At 44.9% G+C, this 18,927-nt stretch overlaps 1 protein-coding gene across 1 annotated transcript in view; it reads right to left on the reverse strand.

Annotated features, from left to right (window-relative positions):
- The window catches only part of TMTC1 (transmembrane O-mannosyltransferase targeting cadherins 1), a 143,112-nt gene extending 125,046 nt beyond the window's left edge, over window positions 1–18,066 (reverse strand). Inside the window, exons 1-4 of the mRNA XM_063154031.1 lie at window positions 17,759–18,066; window positions 5,690–5,867; window positions 3,586–3,659; window positions 2,266–2,442 (exon numbers count right to left, since the gene is read on the reverse strand). Of these exons, the coding sequence (XP_063010101.1) occupies window positions 2,266–2,442; window positions 3,586–3,659; window positions 5,690–5,867; window positions 17,759–18,066 (737 nt within the window). The remainder of the gene's footprint in view (window positions 1–2,265; window positions 2,443–3,585; window positions 3,660–5,689; window positions 5,868–17,758) is intronic.
- Window positions 18,067–18,927: the final 861 nt, after the last annotated feature.

Raw genomic sequence — 18,927 nt, forward strand, 5'->3', positions numbered from 1 at the left:
TACAATACATCAACCAAACTAACAGTACATGCTTAACAACTATCAACTATTTTACTGTCACAGACATATTTTATGAAAAATCCTTTCCTGAGGATTTTTTCTCCTGAGAAGCTGAGAGGCCTCAGGAACAAAATGTAAACAATGAATATCTGCTGTTGTGGAATGCAACAGGTGCATCTGTGATTGTTTCTAATTAATGGCCAATCACAGCCCAGCTGTCTCAGACTCTCTGGTCAGTCACAAGATTTTATTATCATTCCATTCCACTCCTTTCCTTTCAAGCCTTCTGATGAAATCCTTTCTTCTATTCTTTTAGCATAGTTTTAATATAATATATATCATAAAATAATAAATCAGCCTTCTGAAACATGGAGTCAGATCCTTGTCTTTTCTCTCATCCTGAGACCCCTGTGACCACCACCACATTTTACAGCAGTTTCTAACCTATTTTTAACAAAACTACAAGAGACAATACTGCTTTAATCCATTAACAAAGCCTTTGTGTGCTGAGGACAGTATTTACTGGTTCCTAACTAGAGCTAGAGACTTGACAGCAAGAGAAGACAAGCACTCCTGTATCAAGCTGTTCTCTGGACCTCTGTTAAGATGGGAAGCACTGTGATGTCACTCCTAATTTTTTGCTCCAGAAAACAAATGATGTTCCACCACTTTTAAACAGAAAACAAATCTGGAGAGGTTGGAAGAAGGAGCAGAGGAATTTTCAGCAGCACATAGAAGGCTGTTTGTTTTCTGCTGCCCCTTAAAGTCAAATGTAATCATAAAATCTTGAGCATCACAAAGAGATAAATGCACAATACATGCAACCAGAGGAGATAACACAATACAGCACATCTGGATTATGAGTGCCATTCCTACAAGCTAAATAGTGCCACATCTGGGCAACTGGCCACCACTGAAACAAAAAAACAGCTTGAAGAGAGTCCCTGGAATGTGGGGCTATGGAAGGGGGAGACTGAGGAAAGGAGGGAGGAGGAAGGCACAGATTTTCCTGCAGTTAATTAACAGTTGTGTTCCCTTTAGCCAGGCAGCTCCTGAAACAGCCTGTCAGGGTGTAAATACAAGTGTTAACAAGCAAGCTGGCTGTCAGCCCCCAGAAATCTCCCTGGCTCCTTGCCCACCAGTCACACCATTAGGAACTACTTATCCAGTGAAAAGAGGAGGAATCCCCGGCCTGCTGATTGCCAGTGCTGCCACAGGGCAGGTCTGAAACTGGTCTGTCCCCATGAGGGCCTGGAGAAAGGGCCACAAAGGGAGGGAAGCCAGGATGCTCCTGAGAGTCCCCCTTGTCCTGCCTGCAGCTGCTGCTCTCACCTTGTGCCAGCTCTGTTCATTTAATTCACTGGAGAAACACAAATTCAGTGTCCTTTTTATAACCCAGATGCACACAAGCTCATGTAGGGTGTGACAGGTTCCAGGGCTGGTGGGCAGCCCCAGTGAAAACACAAAGAAATGATATGAGGAGTAAGAATTCCCATTCTCAGGAGCACTGAGCTCTTATATACACTCATAGATCTGCACCAAGGATGTTTTGGGAAAAAAAACAGATAAAATCTATATGTAATGGTTATTATAAAAATTTTCTAATAAACCAGGACTTCTGACTCTGAATGGAGATGGAAAACAGCACAGTTATTTGTGACAGTTATAAGTGGGTGAGGGGTACAAACTCCAAAGTATTTTATTTTTCTCCACTGACTTCTGAGAGCTGCTAACTATTCCAACCAGAACTGGATGGGTATTTTCCCTCTTTTTCCATTCTAAAAGGACAGAAAAAATATCAAACCTGGTTTTACTACTAAACATCATATAACATTTCTAAACCCATGGCATTGTACCAGAATAATCAAGCAGACATTGTGAATGGAAAGAGTTAAACCAGAGAAACTTCAGGATGTTGATGCTTCAGTCAGAACTCCCACACTAAAAATAAATGTTAGTCTTGCCAGGGTGAATTCAGCATTTCAGAGGTCAGTTCTTCACATCTGGTCGATTCACCCAACAAAAGTAATCAGGCAGCAAAAGAGTAACAAAAAATTTAAAATAAAAATAAATTAAAAAAATAAAAAAAAAACACCACCACAAAACACAGAATGCAATTGTGGGTCCCTCCAAATTTGTCAAATATCCATCTAATTCAGCAGGGCAAGTCCATATCCCTCCAGTGCTGCATACCATAATAATACATATTTTAGACTAACAGGTGAAAAGACCTGAAAAGCACCAGAAGCACAAGAAGTTACTTACATTTTGAGTCCATTGTAGGAGAGGGAAAAGAAGTCATAAACCAAGCACACACCAAAAACAGTGACTCCAGTTTCTTTCACCAGCATTGCACACGTCCCAAGGAATAAACTAAGCAGCAAAAAGAATGGGGAGGCAGTGGGAGGGAAATGTTCCCCAACATAAAGCTGATCCACACTCCTGAAAAACAGAATTGACATGAAATACCTTAACTCCTCTGCTATTTTCATGTTTCCTACAGTCACACAAATACTGAGACACTTGTCCTTAATGCCTTAAGATGGCTGACACAAACATGTCAAGACATGAACAATCTACAATGAGAAAAGGCTTAGCCACAGGACAGGAAGGGAAGATGAAAATATGGGGAGCTGTTGCAATTCTTGGTGCACAAGAGGTGAAACAAAGACAAGCAGAAAAATAAAGTAGACTTGAAACAGTCAGGGGAAGGCAAAGTACAGAAAAGGCAGGAAAACACCTGCTTTCTGTCATGTGGAACACACATGCTTAATTCTCCTTCTGGGACAAAAAGCACTAGGCAAGCAAAAATTCCTCCATCCCACCCACAGTCCCTTGAGTCAGAGATGTGTCCTAATCACTAACAGACTGGGCAGCAAGCCCCTGTCACATGGGAGAAGGTAGGAAAGAACTGAAACCACACAGGCAGATTCCTGCGGGGTCACTGTGCTTCACACCTTCTGAAGAAAACAGCACAGTGGGTTTGCAGCAGACAGCCCCACAGGGATATCAGCAGTTTCTCCCTGTGGCTGTGATGACATGGTGCTATTTCTGAATGCAAACAATGTTATTTCAAACTGCAAATAATGCAAAAGGTGCAGAAACCCCATCCAAGGCAGCTATTTCTGTATCTACACTCGTTCAGTTCCAGTTTTAGAACACAGAGCAGCAAGCAGTGCCAAGTTTTCACCTGAAAAGCATGACTAATGGTCTAGACACACTCCTTAACTCTCTCAGACCAGGTGCTCCAGAGTCCCACAGTCACAGCATGCATTTGAAAGGCAGGCATGTGTCTGCCTGCTCTTCACTCTACACACAGACAATTTGCCTTCCATTGAAAACATTTCTTTACCATTTTTACAAGCCCTCCTCTGCTGTATGGTCAGCAGTGAAGAGGGATTGTTAATGTTGACTCCTGGTTCAGTGGTTTTTTGCTCTCATAAGCATCACCATGGCTGCAGGCAGAGGCCAGGACACCTCCATACAGCAGAGCTGTGGGAAGCACCTCTGCCAACAGCCATGAAACACTGACACTGCCTCTGGTCCCTTCCTCAAAATAAAGAATCTCATGATGTTACCACGTACCTATTATAGGAGAGAAAAGCCAACAGAAAGAGTAGACAGGCCAGGACGTCTGCTCTGCCTACTATACCTGTTACCTGAAAGGAAAGGAGACACACAGGTGTAAAAACACATCTAAAAAAGTAAAACACTCAGTGACTGCCTCAATAATCCATGCTCAAAGCTACTATTTTTTGATCTTTCAGTGTTATCCTCCCTCAGCATACCAAAATGTTATTTGGACAGTGTAGTGGCACAGATACATTTTATGAAAAATCCTTTCCTTAGGATTTTTTCTCCTGTGAAGCTGAGAAGCCTCAGGAACAAAATGTAAACAATGATTATCTGCTGCTGTGGAATGCAACAGGTGCATCTGTGATTGGTCTCATGTGGTTGTTTCTAATTAATGGCCAATCACAGTCCAGCTGTCTCAGACTGTCTCAATCAGTCACAAGATTTTTTTATAATCCCTTTTCTATTCTTAGCTAGCCTTCTGATGAAATCCTTCCTTCTATTCTTTTAGTATAGTTTTAATATAATATATATATCATAAAATAATAAATCAGCCTTCTGAAAACATGGAGTCAGACCCTTGTCTCTTCCCTCTTCCTGGAACCCCTGTGAACACCACCACAGTGTAGGGTATGCTCAGTTTTGTCTGCTGCATTTCTAGCTTGGCAAAACAAATGAGTAAGCCAACAGTAAACTCATTCCTTACTTAATAAAATATTAATTAAGGTATATAGAAAATGCCAATTTTAAGGATTTGTTTTAATTTTGTATAATAGGCTTAGATGAGAAATGCATCCAACTCCCAGTACTGAAATTTGTTAAAGAAAATTACTTACTATATAAGTAACATTAAATGAACTCTTATCACCAAAAGGGATAGGATAGAATTTATAGAATTTATTCCTCCTGAACAATCTGAGTTTGCAAGAGTTTCTTCCTACAGATTAACGAACAAAATCTTTTTATAAAAGGGGAATACTGAAGAAGAATAGATAAACACTGTTTTTTACAGTTATTTCAATATTCTACTTCATAAGGATCTAAGAATCACCATACAGCAAATAAAAGGCCCTTTGAAATCTCGCCCCTTTTGAGATTATATAATTAAGTTATATTCAGAGCTCTGGCATTTATTTTAACCTTTTAAAGTTCTGACCCAGACAAAAATAAATTCCAAGAGGGCCTCATCTAAAACCTCCCTTAAAATATAAAGCTGTATTATCAAAAGGAGCCTAGCTGATTAGTTCACACAACACAGCACAGGGAGTAACTCCAAAGCTTGTGGCTTTTTGTTATTAAGGTAATCTCTCCTCAAAAGTTCTCAGCCACAGGAGCTGTTTCCCTCCCCCATTTACAAAGGCTTGGAATGAGAGCAGTGTGATGTCAGTGGTATCTCAGCTAATGAGAGCATTTCTTTTTTGCAGTGTAGAAAGCTGGACATTACCTTTCTTTCTCCAAGACAGCAAGACTCCTTTTAGCTATACAAGTGTCTCCTGGTACTAACAGACTGCAGTTTTGGAATGACTACATCTTTAAATGCTTCCTTATAACAAACAGAAAAATTCCCAATATGAGCTGTTGTTCTGTCAACTTATGCTGGTGTTTGTGAACAACTCTTTTTCTGAAAAGGATTCTCCTAGTTTTTCATTGAAATAAATATTAATTAATCCATGGGTCACACCACCTCTGTCAGAGAGAGCTCCTCCAGAATACACAGTAATGCTGCCTTCACTTTTCCGCCCTAAAACGGATGGCTATAGGAGATGACTGAAGGCATGCAACAATACCCCAGCAGGAGAGCACAGCCTCACTGAGCTCTTTGGTTTCAGGAAACTCCTGACTGTCCATTTATTCCCAGCAGGGCTGATTAGGACCACCATTTAGAATTCAGTTCCAGAGCACAAAGACTGCAAGTATGAATGTGCTTTTTCCTTAATGACTCCTACAAATTATTTTAAATAGAGTATTAAATAGAGTACATTCCCACCTTTGCTCCCCCACAGCAAAAAAAAAATCACAAGTACAACATTCTGCATGACTCAGAGGCTTCCTTGCAAAAAATCAATTAGAATTTGGAAGAATTAATTTATTTTTGGGTTTGGTGGCACATACTTACAGCCTCAGTGTGAATGGGGTGCACAGCGAAGAAGAGCGCCGTGACAAAGGCAAGGCGACAGTCCTTGAACACAGCTTTGTCACACGTGTACATCAGCACAAGAGTCACCAGGCAGTGTAAAATTACATTCACTGCGTGGAAATACAAGGGGTTCATGCCAGCCAGCAGTATGTTTAACCTGTAAGGAAACAAAACAAAGCCATTGCTAGGTTTGGGAGATCTTCTAATACCATTCAAACACTCTAAATTAGGCCTTTTGCCCCATTTGCAGCCATCTAATGTTAGTGCTATTAAACTAATTACTGCAAACCGCTCTAAACTTTGGTTTATTTGATTAAAGAGAAACCATTTCTCCCATTTTTCTTTTATGTGGTTGTGTTTGGCAGCCTTTTTGACAGAGATGGGGAGTGCTGTGTGCCCTCCCAGCAGAGTTTACTGCAGTGAGACCACGCCTGTGCTGCCCTAGCAGCAAATCACCCTGGCCAGCATCGTGGCACTTGTCCCGTTTCCCTGCTGGCACCTTCTGTGCTTCTGCTGGCCACGTGGCAGCTTTACAACATGGCTGGTTATTTTCTGCTCTAGAAGAGATTCTTCTGCCCAGGAGCAGCCAAGACAAAGACTTGGTAAGGTGCTGGAGCATCTGCTTAACATAAAGGGGCATTAACTCCCATTTAACTTTCAAAACAGTGTCACACACTGAAGGTTAAGCCTTTTATTTAAATGCTTTACTGGCATAAAGAAGCTCGTCTAATAGTTCTCATCATTTTTATAAGGACATTGATGGCAAAGATAAGCTAGCTAACATCACCCTAGACTCAGTGAGACAATTAGGGTTCATTATTTGTGTAGATCATTAAAAAAAAAAAAAATGTTATGACATTTGCTTGACAGATGTATTAATACATTCTTCTGGTTACTTTTTTTTACAGCCAGTTTGCTTAACAGCTGCTGACAAGCCTTGCCTTACACACAGTTGAAGATAATTCTCTTAAATATTAACAACATCTGTACATTTGGACAAATACATATATATATATATACATATATATATACATATCTACACAAATATACACACATACGCATGGTGCCTATCTAGGGAAGACTCCATATATGAACAAGGAATCTGGAAAAATGTCTAACTAATGTTGAGGGATCTTTTTTTTTTTCTAAACAAAAAAGATAACCAGTGAAAAGAAGACTCAATCTAAATATTTTACATGCAGTTGTAAATATGCTATAGGGTCAATAATCCTTGCTGTTGTTACTAAAAGACTGCAGGTCTCCCATGACAAACATGATGTGACAGCAAGGCCACTGAGCTGTTGCTACTATAAAAAACCACCTTAGGTGTTTTTGTGAGACAGAGGAGGTGTGAAGAGGTCTGTGAGAGCCAGACAACCTTTTTTTTTATATATATAAATAACTCTCTACATTTCTTATTCATAATCCAGGATGTGCTAGCTGTCCTGGGTTCAATTTTCCAGGCCAATCCACTTTTACCAGACCAAGAGTCTTACTTGTGCATTCCCGCTGTGCTCCTACTGGAGTGTTTGAGGAGGCAACAAATGAAACCCAGAGAGTTTGTGAAAAAGTGAGATTTTGGCATGACTTGACCTTTCCCTTTGAAGTATGGGTTGATGTAGTTACATTTTGACAAGACATCAGTCTGTGTGATTCAAGAATACACAAAGAGTTTGGAGGTTTTTCTTTTTTTATCCCATTTCTCCTGCAAGCCACTTCAGGGCAGCAACATCCATCACTTTCCCTTATTTCTACCAGCCCTGAATGACAAGCCACAACAAATGGCAGTAACACACACCCAGCCAGGGGTTCAGCTGCAAATACACTGCAGCAGCAGCAGGAACCCCCCCAGGGCAGAATCTTGTTTCCAGCACAGGGCTGAGGGGAACAAGGGGCAGCACAGGGCCACTCTGCCACCAAAGGAGACACAGTTCACCCCAAGACACCTGCAGATGTGCACAAGGACAGGGACCCTCTGCAGGAGACATTCCTTACTCAAATGAATCATTTCTGGATGTACATCAGCTGAAGCAGAGTCCACTGGTCCCCCTCCAATGCCAAAGTGTGATCTGGGACTCTGATCTCTGGAGAAAGCAGATGCAGGCAGGTGAGGACAAGTGCTCAGGATATCAGGTAATATAAAATCATGCACCAAAAGGGGAGAAATTCTCACTTAGTTGTGAGAACCAATCACTAAACTCATGACATCTGGCAATACTCTTGAAAATTCTATCATCATTCTCCATGGATCATAACTGATCACTTCCCATCCCTCTCCTGTCTGCTGGCAGGAGAGGCAGAACTTGACAGGTAAGGGATCTTCCATCCCCATCAGGTCCCCTATCCAAAAGGTGGGGTGAGTCCTTCACACCCCTTCTTAGGGTGAACACCAAGTCAATGAGGCTTGTAAGCTGAGAATTACCTGATGTGAACTATTGACAACAGCTCAGTAAAAGGATCAGCCTCACAACCTGGCTGCTCCCCTGTGTGTTCTTTAAATAAATAAAAAACAACAGAACAAAATACAAACATAATACCATGCTGTTCAGGTAACTCTTTCACTAAACAGCAAAATCAGCCTGCAAGTGTGTTTTAAATACCATCTTTGGTGGTCCATGAACACTAAACATGAGCGTGTGCAGGTGCTATATTCACACCAGTGCTTTTTGCTGCTAAAGCTCTTTGTCATAAGAAATTAGGCCACATGGCAATGAAGGAAACATTCTTTAGTCCTGAAACAATCCCAGCAGAACGATGTTGAAATGTTAGCAGTAGTTAAATTTATTGTATGTCAAAAATCTGGGTCTTCAAACAGCTCTAATCCAAGTCACAAGAACTCTGCAGAGTTGCCCAGCTCACACAGCCATGGGGAAAAAAGGCAGCCTGCTATGGAATGCCAAATTTGCTCCACTGCAGGCCAACTGGGGAGCAAGTTCTCCCTTCTGGGCAAGGGAGCCAAGAAGGGGATGGGTAAATAAAAAATTACTTCTCTCCTCTTAATCTTTAATGCCCTAACAGAGAGAGCCAGTCTTGTTTACTGGCAGCAGCATGCAGCAGTTATACACAGCAGACTGTTCAGCAAACAAAGGAAGTAAAACAGAGATATGAATCTCAAAATTAAGGAAGAAGTGGTCTTTCTCCAACATAATGTTCATAAACAGAAGTTCTAGCAAGCAAAAACTGTACTACACTGGAGGGAGGTGGTGCTGACCATGTATTTCCATACTTATACTGCCCCAAAAATGGGGAAAATCATATCATGCAGCCCTTTCTGTATGAAGATCATGACCTCTGCCTGAGCTACAGCACAACTTGTAAGACACGTCTTATAAAGAGATTCCACCCTGCACTGAAAGTGGGTATTGCTTTGCATAAACTTTGCCATATTTAACACACAATTTGAACAGGAAAAGATCATCACAGGAAACTTAATCCATCCTTATGTATGGAATTAATTGATATAAATCTGCATGTGAGCCTTCCTTATAAAAACTGAGGGGTTTTATGAGGTATGGGATGCTGTGAGATTTTCCATTAAGTGTTACTTACACATCTTGTGGCCTTGGTAGAGCACACAGTGAGGAGAGGAGGTGCTCTGGGCTGTATGAACAGGCTGCTCCCCAAAACAGAGATGTGTTTGCAAACAGCATCCTAAAGATCTGGGGCTGAACACAGCAAGTGGTAACACTGCTAGGAATAGAGACCCCAAAAGAGGAGGTCCAACCATCTCAGACATGGAGGTCACTCCTCAGAGGAGTCACCCACTAAACACTTGGAGGAGAGTTTTACTGCTTTAACATCTCTGCTGGAAGAGTCCCTGGAAGCAAAGATTCTGCCAAACCTCCTGCAAAATGGCAAAGGGCAGTTCAAATGCAAAGGCCCTCAGAAGACCCAGAGAAAGGAGGAGAAGAGCACATAGACCAAAGTGCAGTGTTTCAATTCTAGGTGACATTGACAGCTATCTTCTAATAGAGCTGACCAGCACCATCCCTGCCACCACCAAAACAAAAAACTGAGTACAGAAATCTCAGCATGATCACATGTCCCAGCAGGGCACACAGGCTGCACTGAAACACTTATTCAAGCCAAGACTCGGCACTGTTTTTGTGGCTTTTGTGCCCAAGTGCTGCAGCAAGTGTGGCTCAGCATGTCACACCCAGGGCAGAGCACTGCCCAAAATACACACTCATGCAGGAGGCACACCAAAATAAGAAATCCCTTGGTTTTCTTAAGGCTGATGGATGTTTTCCAGGAACAGTGGAATAGCATAGTTTGCTTTGCAGCAGTTTTTCTACCATTCCTCCACCATCCACTCTCAGAAAAGGAATTGCACAGCTCCACTCCCAGAAAGAGACCTCCACAGGCAGCAGCCTTCTCTTGAAGGTTCACTGGATGGAGACTGTACAACAGCTCTCCAGAAGAAAGCAAATCATCCTTATAACCTCCATCAGTACCATCAGATGTCCTACAGAGAAACTGTCAGGGACACATCAATTCTGGGTAAGCAATTCTCCACAGAGAGGGCCTGGAAATGGAGTGGGACTCTGTGGCTTCATCCTCACAAACTCAGAGAGGTCTAGAGCAAGAGCACAAGCTCACAGACAAATTCCATATATACCAAATTATGGTATGTAATCACCAGCACCCCCACCCTAGCTCTAATATAGTGCTTTGCTTTTCATTCACTTGTACACATGAAGATTCATTCAACTTTTTTTAAGGTCTCTTATGATTTAATAATATTGTATACCGTAATTGGAGAGTTTCTCTTTTTATAGACTTTGTTATTATCCCTGGGCAGCTCTTGTTTAGTTTAATCTGTTTTATTATTTTCAGAAGACTAACAATGAAACACAACATGTTATGAAACAGAAATGCACTGGATAATAATGGTAATTTGTTATAGCAAGTAACACTTAATGGAAAATCTCACAGCATTCCATACCTCATAAAACCCACACAGTTTTTATAAGGAAAGCTCACATGCAGATTTATATCAATTAATTCCATACATAAGGATAGATTAAGTTTCCTGTGATGATCTTTTCCTGTTCAAATTGTGTGTTAAATATGGCAAAGTTTATGCAAAGCAATACCCACTTTCAGTGCATGGTGGAATCTCCTTATAAACTCCACAGATGCATGGACTTTGTGCCAGGAAAATGAGCATTTGCACTCCAAAAGAGGTGCAGCTGCATCAGTGGCACTCATGGTAAAGGCTCTACATGGAAACAGCTCAAAGATTAATGAAAAACCTGTAGCAGCAAACAGAATAAGCCCCTTTGCACTGGTGTTCCTGCAATGGCCAGTTTCCTCCACAAAGTGCAAGAGCACTCGGTGCTGATTTGTGCTGATAATCTTCCCACAGTACACTACAATGCCTGGGAATTAAATGGACAATAAGGCTCAAAAGGCCTGGTCCTTGGTTTGCTGTGATGGCAATGGGTGACAAGGCAGAGGCTGCATCAATTCCCACCCACAGCCACTGCCTCAGAGCACAGGAGTCATCACTTAGAGAGCAGAGTGAAGGGCAGGCATTCAGAGCAGCTTATTGCCTTCCAGCAGGGGCAGGGAAAGAAAAAAGAAATCACAATTAGACTGGGAAGAAGCAGCACCTTGAAGGTGGCAAATGTGCCAGGGCAGAATTTTCTGGTAAAACCACAGCAATTTTGGTTTGATGATCATTCCTGTGTTGCAAATAACAAGAGCACCACTCACACAGCTTTAGGTTTGCACCCACAAGGGGCCTTGATAAACTAAGTAGAAGAAAAGAAATCCAGAAGAAAGCAAATCATTCTTATGATGGGCCTTGGTAAACTATGACAAGAAAAAAATCCAGATGATGGCAAGCAACAGAATTACAGACCTGGTGTCACTTTATCTAGAGAGTGAACAAAATGCAGTTTGTCTTAAAAAATATTCTTAAGTAGCACCTCAGCAAGAACTGAGAAAATGAACATCTCATGAATCACTTCAGCAGCCATCCATCAAAGTATGGAGAGAAAAAGGGATGAGACATGATCAAAAAGCAAGCTAGGACAGTCACTCATCAAGAAGAGAAAGCAACAGAAACCAAAATCTAGTATAAAGTTATTAGTCCTAAAGACAGTATTTCAAACTGGATGTAACAGTTCTTCACCAAATATGAATTAAGTTTGAAATAAGTTGAAGACCATGAGGGAAATGCCATTCTAACTTACCAAGAAGCAAAGAAAAAAGGTTAAAAAAAAGATATAGTGAGTGAAAGAGAACACCCTTTTTTTCTTTTCCCTTTCTTTAAGACTGTGAGACAATAAAGAGAAAGCCCAGGAAAGCAGTCAGAAACAGAGAGAGGAAATGCAGAGAAATGCCTTAGGTAACCAGCAGCAGGCAGAGTATTTATTTTCAGGGACTCTAAAGAGTATTGACAAGGATGCTCCTGTGGGCAAGAAGGCTGCTCAAAAGCTGAGACTTTTAGGTAAAAGATGGGCAGAGAAAATTAATGGTGACACTGGTGCAAGAGGAACAGAATGCCCAATGAGAGAAAATCTCCAGGAATGGGTTGATGTTAAATAGAGACAAGACATCACTGAAGCAAGCAGCAAAGATAAGCATGACTGCATCCACCTCAGCCAAGTCGTTCAGGAGAATTAGAGAGCTCTTTCTCTCATAAAAGGCTTTAAATTCAAGAGACAGGGAAATGTCATTCAGGGCTGACAAATGTGAAGGCAGACTCCTTCATGCTTTGTACACACCTCTCCTACTGGGCAAACCCTCACCTCTGCAAGCAGCATGACAGCAAGGATCCCAGCCAGGTCTGCACCCCATCCCTGGGCAGGGAGCCTCCCTCACCCTCCACAGGAGCCCTGTGCTCCTTCCAGGGAGTGCAAGCAACCCCAGAGAAACAGCTCAAACTTCAGACCACAAACATCAGGCACCTGCTACAAAAATTACATTTGTGAGGAGACTTTTTGTGCACCTGAAACTGGGGGGGAAAACCTAAGCTTTGAGATACCAAGCTTTGGAAGACACCTAAAACCGCAGCAAGGCATTCTGCTCTGGGTCAAAAGAAATCCTTACGTGCTTAGAGATGTATCTGTATATTCCAGTTATAATACAAGCAGATTTACAAAAGTATCTGCTTTTCTTCACCAAGCCCACCTCATCCAGTGTGGCTACACCAGCACTACATCAATTTCATGGCAGGTATCACAGCAGCAGTGTGGAGAGTGACTGCCACAGCATGAGTAGAAATAGTAGACTAAGCTGTACAAGAGAAATACTGACACAATCTTAAACATTGTGATGTTCAGAGTGAAGAAAATACTTGTGCACTGTGTATTTAACCTGACACATTATAGCTCCACTATATTACCCTGCACTGTCAAGCTGTAATATAGCATTAAATCAATAACAAAGAAAATGTAAGGTCTTTTTTCCTTCCCCAGGTTGTTTTGGTTCTCTTAAGCTCCCTGCCCTTGAAACTTATGCCACTGATACAGCTGAAAAAACAGAAGGATCAGCTGTAAACAACCAGATAGATCAGAAGGCTGACAGTGAGTTACAGAATCAGTTCTCTCTTTGGCTATGTATTTACCTCTAACCCAAGCTCACATTCACTTAAGGCTTTGATCCAAAGCCACTGGAGCCTCACATGAGGCTCTCAATGCCAACCCAGCATACTGAGCTGCTGCTGAAGGGCCCTATTTCCTTCCCAGGCAGGTACACGCCCAAGCCATCAGTGGCTACAGCCTTGGTGGGCAGACCTGGAAGGTTCCCCATGCTGCACTCAGCACCTGAGCACAGCCCAGACTTTTTAATTCCTCTTTTTCCTCATTTTTTCCCAGCTAGAGTACTAGTAGGATAGCTCTCTGCACAAACTGTGTGTTTTCTTGTCTTTTCAAATGCCCTTTTGCAGCTTACTGCCCCTCCAGCTCCTCTCCTCCAAGGAGTGGAGGGAACACTGACACTCTCCCCACAGAGCCAGGCACATTCCCAGTGAACATCTCTCACCTCCTTTGAGGAGGTATCTGCTGTGCTTCCCTGCCATGTGTCCTAGATGTGTCACCACCTTCTTCTTCTGTCCCTGGTGAGCTGTTCCTTGAGACATCCCTCACCAGCATCTGCCTTGGCACCACCAATGAGGCTGAGCACACGGGGCCTTCACTTCTCAGCCACCTGCAAGCCAGGAGCCTCATATCTGATTAAATGGCATACAGGGGATTGGAAAGGCTTCACTCTCACCATTTTCCATCACTGTGTACCTTCACTGTGCTGCTGACTACACCAAATCTTCATCACCTGTGTTCCTGGGTTGGAGAATCTATCTAAATGGGGATTTGGCAGACAGAAAGAGAAAGAGGAAGGGAGACAGCACTGGGGATTGCACCTTCTGCTTCAGCAGCTGAGAAACATTTCTGCAAAACCACTGGAAACAAGGAGTAGCTGAAGTGCTACTGAGGGAATAAATGATTCAGTGAACTTCTGTTAGTGGAGGCAAGGTGTAAGACAGAAAGCACCCAGTTTAAATATAAATCCTGATTGAATTACAGAACTGGCAGTTCTCCTTTTTCCCTTTTTTTTCCTACCTTTCATCTTAACATTTTATAGGGAAGACACCAAAAGATAGTATGTTCTGAGTCCAAGAAGTTGCCTTCTTTAGAAAGAAGTATATTGAATCACTACTTAGAGAAGAAAACACCTGCAGGTAAGTCAGTCAAAGTGATAGCAGCTGGAGAAGAGAGCATGAAGGAAGTTTTTCTGAAAGACTAAGTAAAACCACTGCCTACCATCTCAGCTCCTGTGCAGATGAGTTCTGCTAGACCTGTCACCTAACAGTTAACCATGTGTAACAGGAATGCTTCTGAACCAACTCATTCAGCATTCCTTTATTTTATGGAAGTCAGGAGAAAAGGCAAGAGAAGTTCAAAGACACAAAACAGACATTATTTAATTCAACAGTCCATATGGAGTCTTTTTTCCCCCTTCTGATGTTAACCCACACAAAACAGTGCAGCAATTCTGTGAATATTTTAAGTTTTCCTTAATGGTTCCAGTGGGCCACTCTTTTTTTCCTCTGATCATTTATACTGTCAGATCCAGTGTGAATAATGTCAAATACTTGAGCTCTTTTCACTGTTTGGCTCCAGAGCATTAGTCTACAGGAATGAGGACTGTCACTTATGATTTCCAATTCATCAGGGACACTGAACTACTGTTACACAATTTCAGCAATGTCTGCTTCAGATTTTTCTGACAGATGGGTGATAAATTTTTTTAATTGAGATCATTTCAGGAATATGTAGCTTATATGTAGGATATGTTCAGCCTAATGAGAAGTCCACAGGGCATTTTGAGTCCTGCCTCTTACTTCCACAGCCACAAAAGGCAGAAAAGGGACTGAGACAAAGTTTCAGTAGATTGATGAATCTGTAGATATACATTTCAGCCCACCCTTCACATCTGTTCTGTACAGGCAGTTTGGAGATCTCCCAGATTCTTTAATCTTAATACAGCAAGATGCAAAACAAGTCTTTACAGATGAAAGTTTCATGCAAGAGAAGCAGAGCCACTAGGCTGATATAAAGATTCATGCTGCTATTGAAATGCCTTGGATTTGACCAAATTAGCACAACAACAAGATAAATTAAATAAAACAAGCAAATCTACAAACAATAAAGATACTAGAATACGTTGTTGCTCTCTTCCCTCCTTCCTGCACGCATCACACAATTTTCCCGAGCATCTTAAGTGGGTGGAGTAAATTCTAACAAAAGTATTAGGTAACAGAATGGAAATGAATGTTGCTATCAGTTTCTGCTGAGCTTTTAACCAGAATCAGGGTAAATCCTTTTTTTCCTTCTGCAGGAAGACAGAGAGCAAGCAGCAACCTCCTGCTGGGCAAGGCAGGGGCGGATGCCTCAGGCAGGCAGAGAGAGCAGGGCTCAGCCACAGGTTCAGCTGCCTGGCAAAAGCTGCCCCAGGCTTCTTTGGAAGCGCTGGGTTCCACTGAAGATTCACTCCACCCCGTTCTCAACATCTTCCTCTGACACCCCACTGGTAGAAATGAAATGGGAAGCATGTGGAAACTGGAAGGGTGGAAGGATAATTGGAACACAGTGGATACAATCTCCCTCTGCAGCCAGGGAAGATAAACGATTCCTTCCCTATGCCAAACGCAATGCCAAGTGGTGAACAAATGACTCTGCCTTTGACCCAATGTCTTGGCCGTATGGTTATTATAAGCACAGAGGATTAAATCTTGCTCACAAAATTAGTGTCATTTCCCTTCCAGAAAGGACTAGGCAGAGACAGCACTTCATTCATCCTTTTTTGACACACCCCACTATAAACAGCAAAGGCAAAACCAGTTCAAGTACATTCAAATGGGAACTAGAACATTTAGTTTCCATTTCGTTATTAAAGTTTAAGTTCCTCTTGCTCATTAGCATCACAATCTCAATCCTGCAACCTGATCTAGGAGGCCAAGTCCTGCACTCCGGCGCTAATATTGCATGCAGTGAGGTCAACGGGGATACACACACGTTCACTCTTCCCTCCACCTACCCCCAGGTGTGTTGCTGGAGGAATGGATTAATTACATGGATCCCCAAACTACAAGGGTTTGGTTGGACACACGATGGAGAGAGAAGGCACTCTGAGTGCACAAAGCTGTGCCTGCAACTCCCTGCTCCCACCTCGCTCTTTAAAGAAATGGGCTGAGACGCCCTTCAAGGAGAAGGTACAAAACCTGTTCTAAAAAATCCAGCTTACAAGGGTCTGTGCTATTCAGCTTTCCTTTATGAGGAGCATGCCAGCCTGTGTCCAGACAGCCAACACTGATGGCTCTTGGCTCCAAGTCCACCTTTACAACCCTAGAGCAGCAAGCGCTCTGCGGGAGTGCCAAAGGGACGTTCCATTTCCCAAAACTGCTCTCGCTTCACAGAAACACTCAATTTCCACATATTCATGAAATTCTATTTAGATATCCGGTGTGCTAATGAGTTACTCAATCAGCAGAGTGAACCAGGAACCGGTAACAAATCCCCCTGGCAGACTTGCCAATGCCCATACCCTTGATTCCAAACACCTGCTGTAAAGAGTTTGGACTGAGCATCTACCGATCACCAGCACTACACATCACTCAGCCACACCACCAGCTCCTCAGCACAGCTCTCTGCAAACACATGTATCATTTCTAAATGCTAAGATGTGCTAAATATTCATCATCCTTAATGTTCCATCAGAATAAATTAAATAGAGAACAAGCTAATGGAAAGAATGACAAACTGTATGGACTGTAACTGAGCTGATTTGCCACAAATTCTTCTCCTGGGGGAGAGAGGCTAGTGAAGGTTTTTTCTTAGGATTAGCGAAGGTAGCTGTCACTTTACTGCCTCTCAACTTCCCTTTATTCCTGTAAAACCGAAACTCCTCCTCAACAACTTCGCCCGGCACACGGGGAAGGAACATCTGAAGCAGGGAGGCTGCAACTCCGCGGCTGACAAGGGAGGCTGGCAGCTGCCAGGAGGGATGCTCGGTACCCGGAGGCTGACCCCTCCACTTAGCGCTAAGAATAAAGGCACGGATAACTACGGCTCTGTTTCAAAACACAACGCGGGAACTTTCTGGCACGACCACTCAATTGCGGAGAAAAGGCACTCGAGATAAAGCACAGGAGGAACTCACGAGGAATTCATGTGAGCGCTTCCCAGCCAAAAGCGCTTTCTGAAACGCTCCGTTTTCGCTTTTATCCCTCCCGCAGCCCGGGGCAGAGGCGCCACCTGCTCCCAAACGGCGGGCAAAGCGAGACACTTGCCGGGAGAGTGGCGGACTCCTCCGGAGCGTCGCCTCATCGCTCCCTCCTCCGGCAAACTTGCCCCGGGCCGCGCCGCGGAGCCCCCGCCCGCCCCCGTCCCGCAGAGCCCCGGGCAGAAATGCTGAATCACGAACCGAGGGCGCGGGACCGGGGGGCTCCCCCTGACCCCCACCCGGGGCCGGCCGCCCGGGCACGGAGCCGGGAGAGGCTCTGTGCGGAGGGCAGCCCCCGCCCGCCCCGCCGACACTCACTTGAAGGTGAGGACGCAGAGGGGCCGGTAGGACTTGTGGCTGGTGTTCTCGGCCATGCGCTTGCCCCAGAAGTCGTTGGCGAAGGCGGCGGACACGGGGGCGGCCGCCCTCACGTCGGGGTTGTTCACGATGGCCCAGACGTCGTCGTGCACGAACTCGCCCCTCAGGGAGTTGCCGTAGCACAGGGCGCACAGCCCCGCCAGCACCGCCGCCGCCGCCGCCCCGCCGCGCCGCCCGCCCGCCGACGGGCAGGGGGCCGGCGCGGCTCGGTCCCGGCTGCGGGAGCCCCGCGCCGAGCCCGTCACCATGGCGCGGGGCTCGGCCCCGGCTGCCCCGGCTCCGCCGCCGCCGCGGCGCGGGGAGGCAGCGGCGCCCGCATGGTGCGGGGCGGGCAGCGGGACCGCCGCCGGCCACTCGCGCTCTGCCGAGGCGCAGCCCGCCCGGCTGCAAATAAACAGCGGCCGCCTCCCCGCGCCATCCCTTCTCCTCCTCTTCCTCCTCCTCCTCCCCCCCCGCGCCCCCTCCCGCACGCATGCTCCTTGCCGCGCTGTCACACCGCCGCCACCTCCTCAGCCCGTCGGCGCCGTGCGCTCTGGTGCGCTCTGCCCGCGGGGCGCTCTCTGCCCGCGGTGCCCCCTGCCCACAGGAGGCTCTGCCCGCGGTGCCCCCTGCCCACAGGAGGCTCTGCCCGCGGTGGCTCCGCCGCACAGCGCGGAGGGGACGCGCCCGGCACGGCCCGCGGGCGGGGAGCGCAGTCCCGCTGCGGCGCTCGGATCGCTCCGTCCCCGGTGTCTCAGGAGACGCGTGCAGGGCTGTCCTGCCGCCCCTCCGATCCCCCCCCGGGCAGCTCCCCTGGGGACCGTGCTCACCTGGCCGGCAACAGCATCCCACGGCACCCACTTTGCTGCTCCACAGCATCCACAGCGTGCATGCTGATCCGGTACCGATGCTGCTGCTGCACCGCATCCACGCTGCTCCACGGCATCAGTGCTGGGCCACATCCTCCACGCTGCGGCGTCGGCTGTGCCAAACAGTCCCCCACTGTGTCCTGCTGGAGGAAAAGGCATTCTCGTGCCACAGAACTTGTTTTCTCTACTCTGGTCCACTTCCTGTCTTTATTCCAAAATCGTTTGGGAGTTGCAATGTGTCCATACCCTCCCACGGATGAC

This window comes from Melospiza melodia, chromosome 4, assembly GCF_035770615.1.
Source record: "Melospiza melodia melodia isolate bMelMel2 chromosome 4, bMelMel2.pri, whole genome shotgun sequence".
NCBI lineage: Eukaryota > Metazoa > Chordata > Aves > Passeriformes > Passerellidae > Melospiza > Melospiza melodia.